Genomic DNA, 20316 nt, shown 5'->3' with positions numbered 1-20316 from the left:
GCCTTCTCAAGTCTCAAGTACAAACACCTCACTGACGTAGCTGACACTGCCGTCGGTTCCGGAGATGACTTGATTGCTCTGACGATAGTCTAGCAGTTGCCAAGCACCAGGCAAGCCAGCTCTCTCCATGGCAGCAAGCATGACAGAAATCGGGTGTCTGCCGCATATTGTGTTTCCCGTCTCGTCAAGGTAGTCCGCGAAAGCTTCGTGAGACTGCGATTCAATGCATCTGATTCCCTCTCGGTCCATCAGCTCGATGGATTCCCAGATCTTGATGGGCAGGTTCTTCTCGCTTCTGACCGATTTGACCGGCTCGTTTGGTGGAGCATGGAAGTATTTGTATCGAAACCGCTGGCCCCAGTGGCAAAAGTCACTCGAGATGACAAACGCGTTTGCAGGGTTTGCCACATCGTTTTTGAGAATGTCACCGTACTCGCACTCGACATCGAATGACAAGCCACCCACGAGGATGGGAACAATGGGAATGTCCTTGTCTCCCATGATGTGCTTCAAGAACGGTAGCTGCATCTCGATGGAGTGCTCTCGTTCATCATAACAGTTTGCCAAGTTCTCGAACCTGCCGGTTGCGCGCAGTCGAGCAATTGCTAACATTAGTTTGAGTCTTATGATCAGCACCCATACCATCAGTATCGATCTGCAGAGGCCCCAGAGGTGTCTCGTAAATTGTGGCTTGCGGAAGAGCGCACTCCCTCATGATCATATGATGGCTCGGGCCAAGTATGAAGATACGCTGGCTGCAAGTCAGCATGCTTCTGGAGAGCAGCACGGTACGCACATCCCAGTCAAGTCAAGGGCTTTGAAGCCAAACGCAGCTGTGGGGCCAGAGTACGAGTAGCCAGCATGAGGCGAGATGATGATGCGAGCACCCGGGAGACTGTGCTGCTCAGTGTCCGTCTGTGCAATGTAGGAGTCTAGCTTGCTCCCGAGCTCAGCGGCATTGTCAGAGTACCAGCTTCCGGCATGCGCAGCCTTCCTAGCAGTCATGACTGGTCAAGCAGTAAACCAGTGTAGCCTTCAGTATGCGATTGTTCAGGTGTAGTACATGTACTGGCAGTACTTTGAGAGGAGTAGCAGCTAACTTAGAGCTAAGTAGCTTGTATCGGACTGCTCTCTCGCGCCACACGTGCATTTGTCGGATCTCGCGCCAAGTTGACGTCGGGAGAGCCAAATAGCTACCACACTCAGCAGCTACAGCAAATGAGGTCGGTTAGCAGGGTCGTCAGGCAGAGGCCGTGTATCAGGCTCTATGCAACAAGGCCCGATATACCCATTCTACCACCCAACAGGGCGGCCCGTGTCCCCAAAAGCTCGCAGGATGCCGTACCGCCCATGATGCCACCGTCGCCAGAGGCAGCGGCCACTAAGGCAACTGCAGAGCCAATTCCAGCTGCACAAGTCGGAGCTGTGCCTGAACTCAATCGAGGTGGTGCAGTTCCAATGGGATCTGAACCTGTTGTGGTTCATGCCAACCCTCCCCCGCCTCCACCGCCGAGAGCCTCGCACCGTCTGCGAAACACCCTGCTCGCGACGATTCTCGGCGGAGCACTGCTCTTTGGCGGCGGTGTCTATGGTTCTCTTCAAAACGATACAGTGTACGAGATTTTCACCGAGTACGTGCCATATGGCGAAGACGCTGTTTTGTACATTCAAGAGCAAGAGTTCCGCAAACGCTTCCCCAATGCAACGGCACAGGCAGGCAGATCGTCTACTCGCGCCTCTTCTGCATCCGTGTATATCCCGAGGTCCGGAGCGCAAGCACGCCTGCATGACCCAGCAAGCCAAACGTCAGAGGCCAAGATTTTGCAGCCTGGTCCGCAAAATAGTGCGTTGAAGCAGGAGCACAAGGCGACTCCAGGTGGTGCAAATGATGCTGCTCAAGTCAACAAGTCAAGCCCTCAGCTGGCACCCAATGCAAAATCCACGCAACCCGCACCAAAGACAGGAGTTGAGAGCAGGAGTGCGCCTGCAGCCTCAAAAGAGACTTCTGAGCCTGCTCCTGTCCCTGCTCAACGCGAGTCACAGCCTGCACTCAAGAAGGCAGCCGAACAAAGTGTTGGTAAAGCTTCAAGCAAAGCATCGTCCTCTGCACCTCCCACCGACGCCGCCAATGCTGCAGCTGCAGCAGCTGCTGGCACAAACACCGTGCCTGTCGGCTTCGTTGGCAAGGCTGATACCAAACCCGCTGACCCTGCTTCCCTCACGGTGCCTCCACCCAGTGCACCCCTCAAGCCCTTTGAAGTTCAGGATGTTGGTGATCGTGTCATTGAGCGCCTTCAATTCGCCTTGAATGGTATCATTACGACTGCAAACGAGTATGGCTCTTCGTCTTACTTCCAGGCTTGTCTGGAGAATGCCAAGGAAGAGGTCCTGTCACTCAATGAGCGAGTGCACGACATCAAAAAGACTGAGCATGCTGAGCTGGAGAAGAAATTGACTGATCAAGCAAAGCGTTACGGCGAGATTCAACAACAGCACATTCGCGAGGTGAATGAGCAAATTGCTGACTACGAGCGACGTATGACGGTGGAGCTTGAACAGGAACGTGAACGGCTCAATCAAGCCTACACAGAACGCTTGAAGGAGGAAGTGGCTCAAGTGGAGAAATTGGCGCAAAAGAAGCTGCAGAATGAGTTGATGGAGCAGGCCATTGAGCTGCAACGCCGCTTCAACCGTGAAATTGGTGCTCGCGTGGAAGAAGAGCGTGGTGGACGTCTTGGTAAGCTTGAGAAGCTCGAGAAGGGCATCACGGAGCTTAAGCAGCTCAATGTCGAGGCTGGTGCTTTTATTGAAGATCGCGTCAAGCTTCAGGATCTGGAAGTCGCTATGCATGCACTCAAAAATGTCTTGCACGAGCAAGAGTCCAGACCTTTCATTCAGGAGCTTGCGGCTGTCAAGGAGATTGCTGGTGAAGACACACTTGTGCGGGCAGCTATTGGTGCTTTAGACCGCGAAACAATGGAGAATGGTATCCCCACAACCGGTCAATTGGCAGATCGTTTCCGTGTCGTGGCGGATGAAGTGCGTAAAGCTGCGCTGTTGCCTGAAGGTGCTGGTATCGCTGGTCATGCGACTTCTGCGCTACTTTCCAAAGTGCTATTCAGGAAGCAGGGTATGGTCCCCGGCTCTGATGTCGAGGCTATCTTGGCGCGTACAGAAGCTTATCTTGAGGCCAACGACCTTGACTCGGCGACACGCGAGATGAACCAGCTCAAGGGCTGGCCCCGACTTTTGAGTAAAGACTGGATGACTATGGCAAGACGGCATCTTGAAGTGCAGCAAGCAGTGGACATCCTCGAGCAGAGTGTCGTGCTGTCTGCCTTGCGGATGCAGCAATCTTGAACCATCAAGGATAGACAATAAAGCTGTAAGCATTAGATTACTGAAACTGGTCATGTTGACCTCTATATGGCTGCTATCAGTTCCCTGGGATCATTGACTAGGACGCCGACCTTTTGTGCAAGTGTGCAGTAAGCTTCGTGTAAGCTTTTGTCAGCGTTCAAGCACTTTCGGTTGCAATACAGGAGAGAACACTTCGGGCACGCCACGCATGTCTCTGTGAGTGTATTGTCGCAGCTTTCCCGAGCGCAACAGTTGTAGTCTTGAAGTGCTTGGCGAAATGACTGAGCATCAATATCTTGTTCGCCGAAGAATGTTGTGAGAAACTGGCTCGCTCGCTTCAAGACCTTCTTGAGCTCATGTAAAGGTACTCCAGGGGGCGGCAGGCGCTTTTGGCCTGATTGAGAGTCGGCTCCGTGAGTAATGAGCGTCTGTAGTCTCAGGACTGACAAGTTGGTGGCGACAACAGGCGTTGTATCCCAGAACTCTAGCATGAGAAAGCGGACATACTTCCAGGCGTTCGCTAGACGTACTGGACGTTCTGTCGCATCGTCTGCTAGACCAGCCACGCTCCGATAGGCAAAGAGCTCTTCCATCAGCGACCACGCTTGAATCTGAAGGTAATGATGCCGTCCAAGATCCTCCTCAACATCTCTCATGAGGAAAGCCATAATACTCAAAGGAGGGAATCCACCACGATTCATCTGACTGTCCAGGTTGGACAGCAGGCCTTGCAGCTGCTTTTCACGCATATTGACCTGGCCATCCCAGAATCGACGCCCGCATTGTTGGCAATGCCATGGGTGCTCTACTGTATCATGCCAAATCATGGTACCCGTTTTGCAGGCTGGACATGGCAAGCGAGATTGCAAGTCAGGTGCAATGCATCGGCTGCATCGACAGACAAATGCCTTCTGAGAAACAAGCAATGCCCGTCTATTTCGAGTCGAGTTAAGCATATCTAGACCAGCGATATATGTTGTGAAGATCTCTTCCTCTGGTGCAATATTTTTGATGGCGAGCAAACGCATGAACTTTCGTCCATCGAGAATGATTGGCACATAGGTCGCATTAGGACTGCAAGCGTGATTCGACTTGCTGGCAACTTCCAACATAGCATGACCTCCATTGAAACCATGTGCATTGATGTGTGACTTGGTAAGCAAGGCGACCATGTTGGACGTTGACTTGAGTTGATCGTGATACTCGCTGCAGCCAGACCAAATTTGCTTGCAAATTTCCTGCCACACAGCAGTCTTGTCGGCAATGAACCGAGCTTCTTGAGGGGAGCCTGCCACTGCAAAGTCATCAACACGCTCTTGAATTTCCGGTGATGCATCGATGTAAGCTGAGAAGAGATTGACCACGTTGGCGTGCACTCGGCCGCCGCACGCGTTGTAAAGACTGTTTGCAACGACAGAATTTTGCATGGGTTCATCTTCCCAGTAGAGGAGCGGTGGATCTAGAGCTAAAGTCTCACCGGAGCGTATGTGTCTTGTAGCTATACAGCAGCGGCCTCTGCCTGGCATATGTTTAACAGAGAACCCAAATGAGCTTGCCGCATCATTTAAGCGCTCTAAGCTGCATTCAAGCGCTATTTGTTCTCCAATTGCCTCGTGTTCCATACTTGTTACTCAGTAAGACTTGGAGCAGTCAAGCCTAGTGAAGCATGACATGGGCAGACTGCACCTGGCCAGGGAGTACCGGTTGTCGACCCTGTAGCCAGCAGAGTTTGAAGCTAGAGCCTTTTTCAGATGGGGTTTCCGTGCCATCCGCGATTGGTGGCAATGACCACACAAGATCTTACCACGACCAATCGTCGACGCTTCATGTCTCTCAAAGGGCTTACTGATACGATACTGAAAGGCTCTGAAAGAAAGCTACGAGACCAGAACTCAGAAGAGACTATCGCTACGCTGTGGAAAGGGTATGGCGAGATAACGCGCAAGACTGCTGCAGACGGCTCTACAAGCATTATCAAACGCGTCATGCTGCCCAAGGTTGACGACGAACCTGATAATCGATCGGATGATTCTATGCGGAAGCGCATATCGTATCAAGTTGAGCGTCATTTGTACATAGAAAATCCCAACGGGCATGTTGGCCTTGCTAGGATTGCAAAGTACATCGACAGCGGCACTGACTTTCTCGAGATGGAGGATCTTGAGAAGTCTTTTCCGGTTACAAAGTCTCGGCCATTGGATCATGAAAGTGCCAAACTGGTCCTTCGCTGGCTAGCACGCTTTCACGGCGCCAACTTTGGCTCTGATGGAGAAGACGACCCCAAGGGCTTACGCATCATTCCAGCACCGAATGCAAGAGAGAACGACCTCAGCCATGTTGTACAAGATGACATCAAGGAGAGTGGCCGAAGCAAAGGCTTCAGTTACTGGAAGACTGGCACCTACTGGTATTTGGACACGCGTCGGGCGGAAGCCAGGAACCTTCAGACCGATGACAATCCGCTGAAGGACTGGCTGAATGTTCTGCCCGATTTTATCAATCGGAAGTTGAAAGACATTGGAGCTGACGGCATGACCTTGATTCACGGGGATGTCAAAGCTGCCAAGGTTTTCTTCAACGCGGAAAATACGGACGTGGCACTCTACGATTTCCAGTATTGTGGGTATTCGACGCCCATGCGCGATGTTGCTGCATTCTTGGTGACATCTGTGGCTGACATCAACGAGCAAAGTCTGGATGTATTGCTTCGCTATTACCACGAACACCTGATCACGGAGTCTGGGAGGGTTACGAAACAATACACCTACGAGACCATGTTGGAGCATTACGAGCTCTGCGTCGTTGACTTTCATCGATTCATGCTGAGCTGGGGCACTTGGGGTAACCATCGGTATGCTGCTCGCGTCGCAAAGAAATGGATCAACGAGCGCAGGGAGGAACTGATTGACACATTTAGAAACGGATGGCCCATGGACGCGTATCCGTGCTTATCCGACTCTTCAGACTCATCATGAAATAGCAAAATTGGTACTGTGTTGGCACGCGCGCTCTCACGCGGTCAGGCTCTGTCCAAGCGAAGATCACGACGATTTCTGTCAAGAAACCTTGATGGGGTTCCAACCCAAATTCGAGATCCCGACTTTGGGCATTGCTGAGTATGCTGTCGCCATATGCAAAATCGAATCAACGAGCACAAACGAGACATCATCGGAAAGTGCACAATCGGAGCGGCCTTTGACGGATACGAATCACCTGACTGTTGAAATGATTTACGTTGCACAATCAACTATATCCTACAAGCGCTCTTAAAAGCCTGTCGAGTCACTTTGAGGAAGGCACTGAAGTCCCTGGAACTGTTGAGTTCGGTGAGCATCGACTCCATCGCTGGCAAACTCGGCGAGCATTCTGTCACATCATAGTCGGGTCCGCTGACATCCACAATCATCCGACATGGTCTGTCTGGATCTTTCTCATCTACGCGCGTGAATGTGAAGCGCAAAAGATCCGTACCCGCCGTTTCAATGCGAAGCCCAAGCTGTGATTCCCAGGCTTGCAACTCTGGCCTATTCTTGGCGTGCTGTGAAGCCAACTCTTGTCTCTTGATGTGCATTGCCGCACGCTTCTTTGCCAGAATCTCCTCCACCTCGCTGATCTGTCCTTCAAGAAGCTCTTTGTGTCCTGATAAAGACTCTTGCTTCTTGCTGTATTCCGAGATAGAAGCGCGCACTTCCTGCACTTCGGCGCGCTCATTCTGCATGACTTCCAAGAGCTCGTGCTGATCTATCTTTGTCTTCTCAATCGCCTGGATCAGCGCCTTTTGCTGACTGCTATCCTCTGCCATGCCTGCGGCGAAATCATTCTTCTCCTTTCGCAATTGTTCGCGCCCTGCAATGAAGAACTTGTCGAACTCGACGGTGAATGCGTCCATACGGTCCTTGAGGTTTGTAAGAAGACTGAAGTCGACGGTTGGCAGCGCTGGAGCGCTCTTCATTGTAGCTGCCATGTTGTCGGATGTGTAGTATCGCGGTGTCGTGGTTCCGTTTGTTTATGTTTACAAATTCTGGCGCGCGACAATCATCGACTGCGCTATGTTTCTACATAGTACACATCAGTGATTGGTATCTACTGCTTATTCCGTACAGAAGCTGATCTACATGAGCACAGCTCAGATACTGCTATCCAATTGATACAGCTGAATATGGAGAGAGACATCCTGCTGCAAGGCTTGAATGAAGAACAGCGGAACTGTGTAACGCATGAAGCTCCTGTCCTGCAGATCCTCGCTGGCCCGGGCTCCGGCAAGACACGCGTACTTACTGTGCGCGTGGCTCTTATGATTGTCGAGCGCCGAATGCCTCCAGAACAGATCATTGTTGTGACTTTCACGAACAAGGCTGCAAGGGAGCTGAAGGAGCGACTCGCTGTGCTGGTGGGTGAAAATGTCACCCGCAAGTTGATTGTAGGTACATTCCACGCTGTTGCGTTACGTTATCTGCAGCGCTATGGAGTGGCTATCGGACTACCGAAACGAATCGTTGTTGCGGATGCATCAGAGTCACGCAACGTGGTTGCCAAGGTGCTGAAAAAGATCAAGAAAGACGGCGACTTGGACGAAACGCTTTCACCGAGCACTGCAATGTCTCACTTGAGCAAGCTGAAGTGTATGGGTGTGCAGCCGGCAGACATGCGCAGCTTTTTGAAAATGCGAGAGTGCCCCATCAAGCTGGCACCTTCCATGATCGACGCTTTGCAGAAAATGTACGAGGCCTATCAAGACCATTTGGCGCAACACAATCTGCTCGATTTTGACGATTTGATCATACAGTGCATACGTCTGCTCACCTTCATGCCGCAAGCGGTCTCTCGCATTTCGCACGTCTTCGTTGATGAGTACCAAGATACTTCGACTGTGCAGTTCGACCTCATGACCTTACTTGCTCAAGCGAAGCAGCAGTTGACAGTTGTTGGTGACCACGATCAAAGTATATATGGCTTCCGTGCTGCTGATATTCGCAACTTCCAACGCATACACCAATCCTACAACTGTACAGAAGTGTACTTGCACTCAAATTACCGCTCGAGCGGCAGTATTGTCTTTGCCGCTGCTGCCCTCATTGAGCAAGATCCAGATAGGCCCGCCAAACAGCTGGCTGCACGCCACGGTATTGGACCACAACCGTGCCTTCGTGTTCTCCAGACTGCAGCGTCGGAAGCAGATTGGCTCGCGACTGAGATTCGTCGTCTGCTGAACAACACGGGCACTCTCATCACTGAGCAAGACGTTGCGATTCTAGTCAGGTCTGCATCGCTGACCTTGCCAATCGAGCAGGCATTGCAGCGAAAACGGATCCCGTACAAGCTTGCCAATGCTCGCAAGTTTCTGGAACGTCCACATATTCGAACACTCGTCGGCTACCTGCGAGTCATCCAAGATCCTTTTGCACCGGCACTACTCGAAATTGTGAATGTGCCGAGTCGCAAATTTGGTGCCAAGTCTATTGAGCAGCTCTCTATGCATGCTTCACAACGGAAGCTTTCGCTTTGGGCGACCTTGAAGATGGCGTATCAGGGCAGACTGTGCTTATCGGATCGCAATGACGCGTCACTGCGTGTGCGACTATCGAGCCTGGTGAAGGTTGTTGAGCATGCACGAACTTGCGTCGAGGAAGATGCGGAATACTCGGTCGTGCTACTTCTTGAAGGTTTGATTGCTGGTATTGGCTACGAAGCCTACATCAAAGAGTGCTACCCAGAAGATCACGCAGACCGTTTGGCAGACATCACCGAGTTCACACAGACTGCACACATTTTAGGTCAAGTCAGCGAAGAAGACGAGGGCCTTCCGGCATTGGAAGGCTACAATAACGTACAGCAGTCTTCACTTGACCGCCTGCTTGCTGCATTATCACTTATGTCAGACGCCGCGACTGGCGAGGGTGATCAAAAGCAGACTGTCACCATTTCCACCATTCACAGCGCCAAGGGACTTGAATGGCCAGTCGTATTTATTCCTGGGGTCTACCATGGCAGTATTCCTTCATCTCGAGCAGAAGATACGGAGCAGGACGAAGAGCGGCGACTGCTCTATGTCGCCATGACCCGCGCAAAAGCCCTCCTCTACCTCAGTCATCCACTCAAATCCGCTCGATTCGAGTCTGTCCATCTGAGTGGCTTCCTAGCAGCACCGGTGATGCAACCCTTCTTTATGGATCGTGGACCCAAACTGACCACCAAGCTGGTGGGTGAACTTGCAGCCATTTTGGGTGAAACGGTACCTGCCGGCCTCATGAGGTCGAGCGAGGACGACTTTATTGATCTTCCATCAGAACGCCATGACATTCAAGCCAACGACGAGACCTCTCGCTTACAGCGCGGGCCTGCAGCTGTACCGGCAGGTGCCATGGCGGGGTTTGCGAGTGCTAGTACGGTCTTGCGTGATGCACCTCGAGAACAACTGAACGTCTGTCGGCCTATCAAAGTGATCAAACCTGCAAAAACTATGAAGACGGCTTTGGTACAACCTGGTATCGCGAGCTTCTTTCAACGGCCTGCTGAGAAGGAACACCCATTGCGGATTCAGCCTGTGCCTGAGCCTGTAGCAATGACTGCTAAACGAACATTTGAAGATCATCTGACGGTCGAGCTATCATCATCCCCGGATCGAATCATTTATCGTCGTGCCAACCACAAAGTGGCAAAGCAGGAACAGCCTAGCAGTCGATGCATTTCTCAGGACTTGCCACCACCTTACAAGCTGGAAGATGAAGACGCAGGGAGTATTGCTGGTGCGACTCGTCTCCCGTCATCTCCCATGAGGCAGCCTTGTGGATCGCACAACGGAGTCAGTGTCATGCCAGTCAAGAAGAGACTCGGCATGGTACGTCCAAGGCTCGTGCCTCGCGCCTAGATCATGTCATGGATGCATTGTATCGGCAGTGAAAGTACAAGAGGTAGAACAGCATAGCATTTGAAACAACATTGCATCGCCATGGCCAAAAGATTGAAGAACATCCATCATAGCCAATCATCGCGCATCCCCTCCATGAGCGCAGTCAAAGCAAGCATCAACGCTGTCACCTGCGTAGTACAGTGTCATGCTGCATATACGACACACGGCAGAGACACAGACTGCGCATTCAATCAAATTGCCTTGTACTACACCACAGGACGTACAGCTCCGTATTGCGCCAAGGGACGGTTGTTCATCACAGAGACGAGCGCCTTGCATCAATCTGCAGACAGTCTGTTGCGATTGTCGTGCTCGCTGTGCCTCAGTCATCAATTGACCCATTCGCTTGCGCGTCCGAACAAGATCACTCGGTGATTCCATATAAGTCTGCGTTGATACACAAGAGCGTTCACTGAGCGGTGAGGAAGGCACAGGACGGTCGTCTGATGGCTGCTCAAATGCTTGCTCGCGCGACCGTTTACGCTGCATGGGGACGCGTGTATGCGCCTCTACCTGTTCAAGCGGTGACATTGCGCCGGCGATGGAAGTTGGTGATGTGGAATGCACACCACACATGGGGAGAGGGAGTAGCCCTGTTTGTGCCCTCTGTGCCTGGTGCAAGGTCATGGTAATGGTTGCCATGGCCTGCTGCTGGATGGTGGCGGGTGTATTTGTTTTATTTCTTGTGCGCGTCTTTTCCCTGTTTCAAATTCGCGCCTGAAGGATGGCCCTGGACAACTACAGAAGCAGCAGTGATGAAGCAAGATATAATACCTATCCTATAGCATTGACTTAGTCCCAATAGTGAATCACTCCGTCATTACCTCCCGTAGCAACTTTGCTCGTCTCTTGCGGATGCCACGCTATTTGGGTCAACGGCCCCTTATGCGCCGCAAACTTGCTCAGCAACTTGCATGTCTTCCAGTCCCAGAAGCACGCATACCCGCCAGCATCACCACTGCTCAGATACTTACCATCAGGAGAGAACGCAATTTCAATCGCATGACCCGCACAACCATGTCCTCGAAAGATTTTCCTGCGCTGTTGCTTGATCTTGTCAATGGCAGAGTACACCACGACTGAATTGTCAAGCGATTGGCATGCAAAGTACTTTTGCGATGGGTGCACAGCAACAGCCGGCATACTGTGCATCTCTGGTTCCGCAATGTACTTGATGGGTACCGGGATACCATACTCCCAGGCACGCAACGACTTGTCGTCAGACGTAGTGACGAATCGTCGATTCTCATCAATGAATGTCACTGTGTTGACAGGTCCAAGATGGTGTGTATACTCTTGCACAATCTCGCCAGACTTCATATCGAATTGCACAATCTTCTTGTCTGACATGCCCGCCAGGAATTCATGCTGCTTGTCTTTGTCTGGGTTGATTTTGACCACGTACGGCAATTTCCCGGTTGTAAATTTGGAGATGCATTGGCCAGTCTCTGTATCCCACAGCTTCATTTGCGCATCATAACCTGCAGACAAGAAGCGTGTACCATCTGCATTGAAGCAGACATCACGCACCGCCTTGAAGTGCCCAGAATATTCCCTGAGAAGCGATCGCTCGTGGTGACAATCAAAGAGCATCACTTTCGAGTCCGAGGATGCAGAGAGTAGCAAATGCCCTGATTTGGGGAAGAAGCGCAATGCAGTGACACTCTTCTTGTGCACAGTCCATGAGTGTATATTGCGTTTTGGGACAAAACACTCTTCTTGACCAGGCTCCTTTTCTAGGTCGATACCAATATCTCGTGAAACATGCATATATGTTCTTCCTTGATAGTCGCGCAGCGATTTGCCAAAGAACTCTGACGTCTCGGCGCCGAAGTTTGATTCGATTCTTATGTCTGCAAGCTCAATCTCTGGCTTGTGAGCAGGCACCAGCGCTTCTGGGGCAGCATCCTCCTCCTCAAGCGTGTATTCAAGATCAGCATCCTTTGGCGCTTCGATCTCGTACTTTGCCCAAGGACCACGAAAAGCTCCATCACCATCAATGACAGAAACATCGCCACGACCTTCTCTTTTCCGCTTTCGATCACGCTTGACTTGCCGACTTTGCTTAAAGTCATGCGCATCTGCACCGTGCATTGCAAGCGCCCTGTCAGTATCGCCGACATAGACAAACCCAGTCAATGCATTTTCTAGTGACGGATCTTTGACATAGCCCAGTGACGCAAAGTCTTGATGTTGCCGACGAAAATGAGCATCATCAAAGGCCTGTGTTTCTGCAAATCCTGTAACGACATTCTTCTTTTCAAGTGTCCGCGCATTGAAAGGATTTTGAGGACCTTGAACTGGTCTTGATAGTGTCGCATAGTCTGCATTCGTGATCATGCCCTTCTTCCCATCCCCAGCTAGCACAAGCTTCATCTCAAGTGGGTCTTCTGTTGAGACGAGTGGTGCGACATCGATGCGCTTTGCTGGAGCAGTGTTTTTGAGACCACTTATCTCGCTAGGCATGTCGCTCCCTGCGTCATCAGAGCTACCATCGTAGTCTACGAGGCCCATATCCACACGCCAGCTGAGCAAGAATATTAGTCCTGTGTCTTCCAGCTTGAGCCATAAGCTGTGGTGGTGAAATTCGCGGAGGAGCTCGCACGAAGCGACCAAGACGCGACGAGGCAGTCAGACATCACATTGTGAGCAAAGAGTCATGCTTGATTGCTGAAATTTGAGGCTACCGCGAGTCTACTATAGATACATTACTATCAAGATTCGCTCATCGTCACGGACAGATCTTGTCTCGCGACTTGCTATAGCTCTTTCCACTTATGCACCAACGACATGTGGATACTTGAAATCCCTGAATCCTCCGCTCTCAAATTCAAGTTCAAGCAGCTTCTCCTGCCGCCTGGAAGTCGTTATACTCTAGGACGTAGCTCAGAATGCTTCCTTGGTGGTGAAGTCGACAAGACGGTATCACGTGCCAATACTGAGATTGTGGTGGCAGAAGCCATCCCTGGATCGCATGAGCAGTCCAATGCACGCTCTCAAGTGACACTAATGGACAAGTCAAAATTCGGCACTTTTGTGAATGGTATCCGATACAAATCAACGGACAACAACGCAATCTATGTCTTGACGCAGGAGAGCAATACCATCCAATTGGGCAAATTTGAGTTTGACATTAAGATCCTCTGGCAGCCGATGGTCGTGTGTATTGTCAAAGGGGCAGTCAAACCCGATGAAGCTGAGCTGCTTCGCAAATGCGATGCATTGAACATCAAAGCCTCCCACTCAATCACTCACAAAACCTCGCATGTTATTTGCAAAACTGTCAATACACCACGAGGACTGCAGGCGCTTATCAAAGGCTTGCCTATCGTGTCGCCTGATTTCATCACAGCCGTTTACGATGCTCAAGATGCTCTACGAAAAGATATGAGCAACATGCCGGACGCTCGCGATTCCAAATTTTACCCGACAGAGCGACCGGGCAAGCATGATCCAGAGGTGTGTTTGCCACGACCACTTGGATCTGACGAGGCAAAAGCCCGTTCAACCGTATTTGAGGGCCTGGAATTCATCTTTGCGTGTAACCATACATACAGCAAGATCGCACCCGTCATCGAGGAAGGACGCGGGAAATGCCTTTTGTATGAAGGTACTTTGACCACTCAAGACCTTGCAACGTTTGCTCTGAAATGCAAGAAGCCGGTGTGGGTTATCCCAAAGGAGGACGATGCCGCGACCCTTGTTCTAGAAGTGGCGCGGCGGACATGTACGGAGCACATCTTCCACGGTGACCTGCTCGACATCATCCTGTCAAATGGGACACACAACGTGTTTCGCGCCTCTCAAGCGACTGGACTCATGGAACCTATTCCAAGCAGTCAGTTGGGTGTGCCGTCCTCCGCTATGCCGCCTCTACCAAACATGCCAGGATCGAGCCAGATGCCCCTGTCCAGTCAAATGGCGCCGCCACCCTTGACGCGAGAAGCCAGTGTCGAAGTAGTTTCACCCCCTGCTGCCAAGCGTATACGCGTTAATGCCTTTGAAAGGATGGCAGCAATGAAACAGACGTCAGCAACGACGACAAAACGCTCCTCTGCCACTGGTATTCACATTCCAAAACCACGCGCCGCTGCGACACCTGCCAGTCAGTCACTTGTCATGCCATCCCTTTCGCGTGTCCCTTCATCACAACCTCCACAAGATTCCTACAAGACGCCAGCGAAGCAATCGACTATCAGTAGCTTCTTCTCACGAGCCCGGGGTTCTACTAGGAAGGAACCAACAAACTCAAGACAAGAATCGCAAATGTCACAGCGCATACTTGCTCCAACAGAAGAGATTGAAGAGGTTGAGGAAGAAGCTCCTGTATATGCACCTGCTGCTCGCGAGTTTGCAAAAAAACGTGCTGCTCAAGCAGCAGAGTTGTCAATCGGGAAAGGAGTTGCAGCTGAGGCCACATCGCCCGAGGCATTGCCACTAACTACAACGGTGCGCAAGCGTAAGGAGCCCGTTGCCCAAATCACGGAAGATGAAGTCATGCGAGAATTGGAAACACAGAAAGAACAGATTGACCACAAGGCTACTGAAGAGGCACAAGAAGCTGCTATGGATGTGGACGAAGAATGGACTGGGCCGGCTGCTCCTCTTACGACATTCCAGGTCAAGAGTGTTGCGCCGGCAATTCAGACAACCGTATCAAATCGTGGGCACTGGGATCCACGGTGGGAGGGACGGCCCAATTTCAAGCTATTTCGACCGAAAGGCGATGTGGAGGCAGGTGACGTGCTGGAGGGTCATTACGGCGGTCTGGGCTATACTGTGCTGCTGGTGAAGGACACAGCAAAGCAAGACTTGGTTGGCATGCGCGACCTGGACTGGCTGGAACGCGAGACGCGAGAAGACGAGCCTGCTGAACAGGTTGCTGTGCAACGGAACAAACGATCAGCGATCGGTGTAGGCAGACGAGCGGATCCGTTGGCTTTTGCCTTTGACTTTGATGGTGCAGAAACAAATTCCAATGACTACGCAGAGTCAGATGAAGATGAGCCCGCAACGAATGGTCGCTTGTTCATCGCTGATTCGGATGATGAGGTTCAACCGGATTGTACAAGGTCCAATCGAAAGAGTAAGCAGGTGAGTGACAGTGAGGACGACGTGGAAATGGTCGACGACGACGACGACTTTCCAGACACGGCTACTGTGCGTGCCACACCGGCTACAGTGAAGAGCCGACAAGGACGATCGACCGCGAGCGCCTCACAGTCGTTTGCAACAGCAAAGTCTCGTGCTTCCAACACACGACCCACGAGGGCGTCTGTGCGGACATCTCCTGCGTCAAGAAAGAGTCAGACGCAAGCACAGGAGAGTATCGTACTGAGTAGCGATGATGATGACGATGAGCCTGCAGACAAGCTGAAGTTTCGCTTCTAGTTGGAAAGTCTAGCGACTCAAGGCGAAGCTGGCCTCCATCTGCTGCACTTGTCGTGCACCCGTCGAGTAGAGATATCGAATCTTGCTCAAGTCCTTCTCATGGCGGTGTCGCTCAAAGTCTGAGCGTGCCCATTTTGCGAGTTCTTGCCTCGAACGGGAGTCTGAGACTTGGCGGAGACTGCGATGGATTCGACGGTAGAGATGCAAGCTACGGTTCCTTGCGAGGAAGTGTTCAAGCGATAGAGTCATCTCCCGTGGCAAGCGACTCGTGGAGGTAGCCATGCTTCTGACAGATGTGAGAGCCAGCCAATTGGCAGCAGTATAGACAGATAGCATTCTAGAAAGCAAATGAGATGTGTACTTGGCTAGGCAGCTGTACTTCGCAACGACTTGTAGGCAGAGTAAGTCTGAGTAAGTGCTTGTTTTGCGAAAGTAGTTTGAAAAGATCAATTCTTATGTCAGCAGACACGTGCAGCTGTGGTCCGCGACTCTGACACGCGACGACCTCAGCTACCCAAGCGCTGGTTACAGGCTGGTATACTTCCTCAGCAAGCTCGACAGTAGACTCGTATCATGGTCGTACTCGCGGCCTCTGTCTGTACCCGTGGCGGCAAGCCGGTACTCTCGCGTCAATTCAGAGATCTGCCTAAAGCGCGTATCGAGGGTCTCCTCGCCAGCTTCCCGGGTCTGATTGATACGGCGTCTGGCGCTCAACACACAACCATTGAAACGGACAGTGTGCGTTATGTCTATCAACCACTAGAAGAACTCTACATGGTGCTCATCACAAACCGTGCAAGCAATATCTTGCAAGACATCGCAACGCTGCACTTGTTTGCACAGATCGTCACGGCGACGTGCAAGGCGAGTTGCAGTGAGCAGGAGATTCTGCGTTCTGCTTTTGACTTGATTACAGCATTCGATGAGGTTTGCACGCTGGGTTACCGCGAGAATGTCAATCTCTCACAGGTGCGCAACTTTCTAGAGATGGACTCGCACGAAGAACGCATCCAGGAGATTATTGAGCGCAACAAGGAGCAAGAAGCTACAGAGGAACGTAAGAAGCGGGCCAAACAGCTTGATGCGCAACGTAAAGAGCTGCAACGACGTGGCGGCGCTGGTGGTGGTAGCGGGGGTAATGGCGGGAATGGCGGATTCAACGACAGCCACAACTATGCGGCTCAGCACGTCCAACAAGCGTGGCAGGAGCCTGCTAAACCGGCATTTGAATCAAAGCTGAGTGCAAAGTCTGTGCCAAGGGGTAAAGGTATGGCGCTTGGCAAGAAGAGCAAGCAAGCGGATCTCTTCAACAAGCTTGGCGGTGAGGAACAGGCTGGCTTGATGGATGACGAAGCATAGCACTGGAAAGCGTGCATGCAGACCAAAGAGAAAGCTTCTATGCAAAAACGCTACCTGCATAGTCTGCAATTCGTAACAAGACATCCTCTGTGACTTCTTCTGCATTGCCTTGCACTGCAGCAAACAGCGTTATAAGGTCGCTCTCAAGGCCAAGAGGGATCTCAGGCTGTTGTCTGCTTTGCAGACTTGTTCCGTGCTGTGCTTCAAATCGTTTCGACGCTTCAGCAGCCACAGTGATCAATTCTTCAGGCAGGCCTGCCATGCGTGCCACATTGAGACCATGCGAGTGCGAGCAAATGCCAGCAACGAGTTTGTACAAGAATGTCACTTTACCCTGCCCGGCGTCGCCGCCTTCATCCAACAAGAAGCTCATGTTTTCAAATTTGCAGCCTGGGTGCTTTTCGAATTCTTGTGCAAGGAGTGCGTAGTGCGTTGAGAAGAAGCCAAGGCAGCCAATGCGCGTCAGGAGATGTTGCAAAACGGCAAAGGCGACAGCCATACCATCAAAGGTCCCTGTGCCGCGACCAAGTTCATCCAGAACGACGAGCGATCTTGGTGTTGCTGAAGAGAGGAGTGTGGCAGTTTCGGCAAGTTCGACCATGAATGTACTTTGTCCTCCACCAATGTTGTCCCTTGCACCGCCCGTGCGCACGCTGATCTGATCAAGTGGTGTAAGGGCGCAGCTGGAAGCAGGCACATAATGGCCTAGCTGTGCAAGCAATACAGCCGTACAAGCTGAACGAAGTAGCGTCGACTTACCAGCCATATTGGGACCTGTCAACAACGACATGCGCGCACCATCTGTGCCACCGAGCAGAATATCATTTGGAATGAAGGTGGTAGCGTCAGCACACGGGTGACGTACTGATTTCAGATCCAGAATGCTTGTATCATCGGCCAAGAAGGTAGGACGGCAGGCCGGAGCGCCAAGGGTCTTGCTTGAAGATGCTAGGGACAATAGGCAATCCAGCTGCGCGCCACAGACGACAAGAGCATGCCAACTTGAGAAGTCTGCATCGAAGCGTTTATACAAGCGTTGTTGTAGTGATTCAACAATAGCCTTGTGTCGTTCTTGTTGCTCGAGGAGTTGTCGCACCAAGACTGCAATTTCAGGGGACCAGTAACGTTTAACTTGTTTTGTTGCACTCATCTGCTGCCAATCACTCGGCACTTTGACAGAGACGGGAACCTCAATCTGGTAGATATCCTTGCTATTGCCCACATCCCTGTATGCAATCTTACTGCTCTTCAAATCACGCTGGTATTGACGCAAGAGTGGATCGAATTGCGACAGGAGACCCTCCAGTGCTTCTTGCGACGCATCGAAATCTTCCTCCGTTCCAGGACTCGGGACAATGATTCCAGGACGTTTCGGATCATTCGATACGGCAGCTTCCCAATTGAATGCACTGCGCCAGTATTTGAGCCGATCAGTCATGTCTGGCGCTTGTTGCAAGATGCTCTCCATCAAAACATCTTTCCCCTCGAGCGTTGCGGCGAGCTCTTGCAGGAGCTTCGCAAGGGCTGAGAAGCCACCAAGGACCTTGACAAACTCGGCAACTTTGCATCGGCCAACATGCAGTCTAGCCAATTGCCGCTCCAGATCAGGGAGTGCCTGCAATTGCGTCTCAAGCGACGTTGCCAAAGCATGATCCTGCATGAGCAAGTCAACAGCATTGAATCGAGCATTGAGTGCATCAATGTCACGTAGTGGATGGCAAACCCAACGCTTGAGAAGGCGCTTGCCCATGGGTGATCGACAGCGGCAGATGAGACCAAACAAGGTACCAGCACTACCGCCATCCCAGGTATTGCTGAAAACTTCAAGATTGACAAGAGTACCACCATCAAGCACCAGACTCGCAGCGCGCTGCAATGGATGATAGTCTTCAAAATTTGCAAGGGACAGGAGATCATGGTCGAGCTTGAGGTTGCGCAGATACCAGAGTAACCCACCTAGAGCATTGCCACACGCTTCATCAGCCAAGCAACGCTGCAACACAGGATGCCAGTCTTGCTCATCGCTTTCGAAATAGCGTGCTTCCTTCAATTCAAGACGAACGCGGTCAGCTTCCCAAAAGTCGACATCTTTGATCCAATTGAATTGTGTTTGTGGCGAGACTGCATTGTTGATGCATTTCGTACTTGCAGGACTCAGTTTGCCCTTCTCGAGGACTAGCTCTCGAGGTTTGACTTGTGAAAGGAGTGTATCCAGTTGGGTTCGAGCTAAATCATCTTTGAAGCTCGAAAAGTAGCACTGACCGGTAGCTGCATCTGCAAAGCAGACACCAAACTTGGGGACCGCGCCATCCGTGTCGCATTCCATCTCCTTGAGCGACAGAATGTAGGTATTGTGATCACCAGTCAGCATATTGGGATCCACCAAAGTACCTTGTGTCAAAACTTGCGTCAACTCGCGCCTGACAATCTTGTCCTTCTTGGCGCCTTCCTTTTCGCGGATATCCTTGCCAAGGATAGACTCCATTTGGTCAACACGCGCAACACGATACCCTTTTGCAACGAATTGTGCTGCCCAGTCGTCAAATGTGTAGTCAGGCACACCCACCATACGCATGCCTCGAGAGGTCAATTTGAGATCAAAAAGCTGGTGCCCAAGCACGGCATCATCTTCATAGAGCTCGTAGAACTTCCCTTTCTGAAAAAAGATGACTGCATCCCAATTCTCCTTCTTGAAGGACCAAAATTGTGCTTCAAAGTTGCCAAATTCTGCGAGAGCCGAGGGAGGGATATAGAGGGTGCGTGGATTGTACAGTGGATCGTCTGGCTTTCGGCGATCAGCGTCACGGATGTTTTCAGGACGTAGCCATGGCCGAACTGTTTGAACGAGTTCCTCTTGTCGAGACAGCGGCATTTTGGTGGCAACTCTGGAGGATGACTCGCGCAATAACGGCGGAGGACTGTCACCAGCAGCAGATGCGTGGAACGATGCCAAGCTCGTCAGCTGGGGCACTGAAGCGGTCTTGGGAACCTTCTTTGAGGGCTTCACAGCTGTGGAGTCGGCAACATCTATATCCATGAGCGCCTCGACTTCGCTATCAAGCTCGATAGGCGGGCCATATTCGTCATCTGAGTCCATCTCAATCTGCTTGCGTCGCTTGACGTGACGCACAGCGAGTGGTTCTTCATCGCTCGATTCTGCCTCCTTGTAAGACGTGCTCGTGCTGCGGTTCTCCTTGCCAGCCGCCTGATGTCTCTTGGCACGCTGCTTCAAGGGTGTCTGCGAGGCAGGACTCGAAGCGACCTCTTGAGTCTGTAACGCACGTACTGCAGTAGCT

The 20316-nt window shown here is 51.6% G+C and overlaps 9 protein-coding genes across 9 annotated transcripts; 4 read left to right on the top strand and 5 right to left on the bottom strand.

Moving 5' to 3' along the window:
- Positions 1 to 6: 6 nt before the first annotated feature.
- On the bottom strand, positions 7 to 1076 carry BCR37DRAFT_363635 (MEMO1 family; the record flags this gene model as incomplete). The annotated part of the gene is made up of 3 exons (XM_040868246.1): positions 797 to 1076; positions 643 to 755; positions 7 to 605 (listed from the first exon to the last, which is right to left on the bottom strand). Exons 1-3 carry the CDS (start codon positions 1003 to 1005, stop codon positions 7 to 9), a joined length of 921 nt encoding a protein of 306 aa, XP_040728351.1. The 5' UTR covers positions 1006 to 1076.
- A 382-nt stretch (positions 1077 to 1458) lies between these two features.
- On the top strand, positions 1459 to 3360 carry BCR37DRAFT_342846 (mitochondrial inner membrane protein Mitofilin; the record flags this gene model as incomplete). The annotated part of the gene is made up of 2 exons (XM_040867458.1): positions 1459 to 2019; positions 2188 to 3360. The coding sequence occupies 2 exons, from the start codon at positions 1459 to 1461 to the stop codon at positions 3358 to 3360; spliced, it is 1734 nt and encodes a 577-aa protein (XP_040728350.1).
- Positions 3361 to 3387: 27 nt separating this feature from the next.
- BCR37DRAFT_375764 (uncharacterized protein) lies at positions 3388 to 5067 on the bottom strand. The gene has a single exon (XM_040868452.1). It carries the CDS (start codon positions 4980 to 4982, stop codon positions 3423 to 3425), a length of 1560 nt encoding a protein of 519 aa, XP_040728349.1. The 5' UTR covers positions 4983 to 5067; the 3' UTR covers positions 3388 to 3422.
- A 191-nt stretch (positions 5068 to 5258) lies between these two features.
- BCR37DRAFT_331049 (Ecdysteroid kinase-domain-containing protein) lies at positions 5259 to 6287 on the top strand (the record flags this gene model as incomplete). Its single annotated transcript, XM_040867004.1, has 1 exon — positions 5259 to 6287. A coding segment is annotated over one exon (1029 nt), but the record flags the coding sequence as incomplete, so codon positions are not given.
- A 320-nt stretch (positions 6288 to 6607) lies between these two features.
- Positions 6608 to 7312, bottom strand: BCR37DRAFT_342973 (chromosome segregation protein Spc25-domain-containing protein; the record flags this gene model as incomplete). The annotated part of the gene is made up of 1 exon (XM_040867467.1): positions 6608 to 7312. One exon carries the CDS (start codon positions 7310 to 7312, stop codon positions 6608 to 6610), a length of 705 nt encoding a protein of 234 aa, XP_040728347.1.
- A 3711-nt stretch (positions 7313 to 11023) lies between these two features.
- On the bottom strand, positions 11024 to 12853 carry BCR37DRAFT_375759 (WD40-repeat-containing domain protein). The gene has a single exon (XM_040868451.1). The coding sequence runs from the start codon at positions 12782 to 12784 to the stop codon at positions 11063 to 11065; it is 1722 nt and encodes a 573-aa protein (XP_040728346.1). The 5' UTR covers positions 12785 to 12853; the 3' UTR covers positions 11024 to 11062.
- A 33-nt stretch (positions 12854 to 12886) lies between these two features.
- On the top strand, positions 12887 to 16077 carry BCR37DRAFT_411475 (uncharacterized protein). Its single transcript, XM_040872197.1, has one exon. It carries the CDS (start codon positions 13061 to 13063, stop codon positions 15659 to 15661), a length of 2601 nt encoding a protein of 866 aa, XP_040728345.1. The 5' UTR covers positions 12887 to 13060; the 3' UTR covers positions 15662 to 16077.
- A 154-nt stretch (positions 16078 to 16231) lies between these two features.
- Positions 16232 to 16774, top strand: BCR37DRAFT_339005 (Longin-like domain-containing protein; the record flags this gene model as incomplete). The annotated part of the gene is made up of 1 exon (XM_040867319.1): positions 16232 to 16774. A coding segment is annotated over one exon (543 nt), but the record flags the coding sequence as incomplete, so codon positions are not given.
- Positions 16775 to 17057: 283 nt separating this feature from the next.
- BCR37DRAFT_342923 (muts domain V-domain-containing protein) lies at positions 17058 to 19892 on the bottom strand (the record flags this gene model as incomplete). Its single annotated transcript, XM_040867465.1, has 1 exon — positions 17058 to 19892. The coding sequence occupies one exon, from the start codon at positions 19890 to 19892 to the stop codon at positions 17058 to 17060; it is 2835 nt and encodes a 944-aa protein (XP_040728343.1).
- Positions 19893 to 20316: the final 424 nt, after the last annotated feature.

This window comes from Protomyces lactucae-debilis (genome assembly GCF_002105105.1).
Source record: "Protomyces lactucae-debilis strain 12-1054 chromosome Unknown BCR37scaffold_1, whole genome shotgun sequence".
NCBI classification, from domain to species: domain Eukaryota; kingdom Fungi; phylum Ascomycota; class Taphrinomycetes; order Taphrinales; family Protomycetaceae; genus Protomyces; species Protomyces lactucae-debilis.
This window is presented reverse-complemented; position numbering and strand designations above follow the sequence as displayed.

What these genes read in the sequence shown, in the direction of transcription:
- BCR37DRAFT_411475 (XM_040872197.1), top strand. Translation starts at nt 13,061, where the DNA reads ATGTGGATACTTGAAATCCCTGAATCCTCCGCTCTCAAATTCAAGTTC.
- BCR37DRAFT_375764 (XM_040868452.1), bottom strand. Translation starts at nt 4,982, where the DNA reads ATGGAACACGAGGCAATTGGAGAACAAATAGCGCTTGAATGCAGCTTA.
- BCR37DRAFT_375759 (XM_040868451.1), bottom strand. Translation starts at nt 12,784, where the DNA reads ATGGGCCTCGTAGACTACGATGGTAGCTCTGATGACGCAGGGAGCGAC.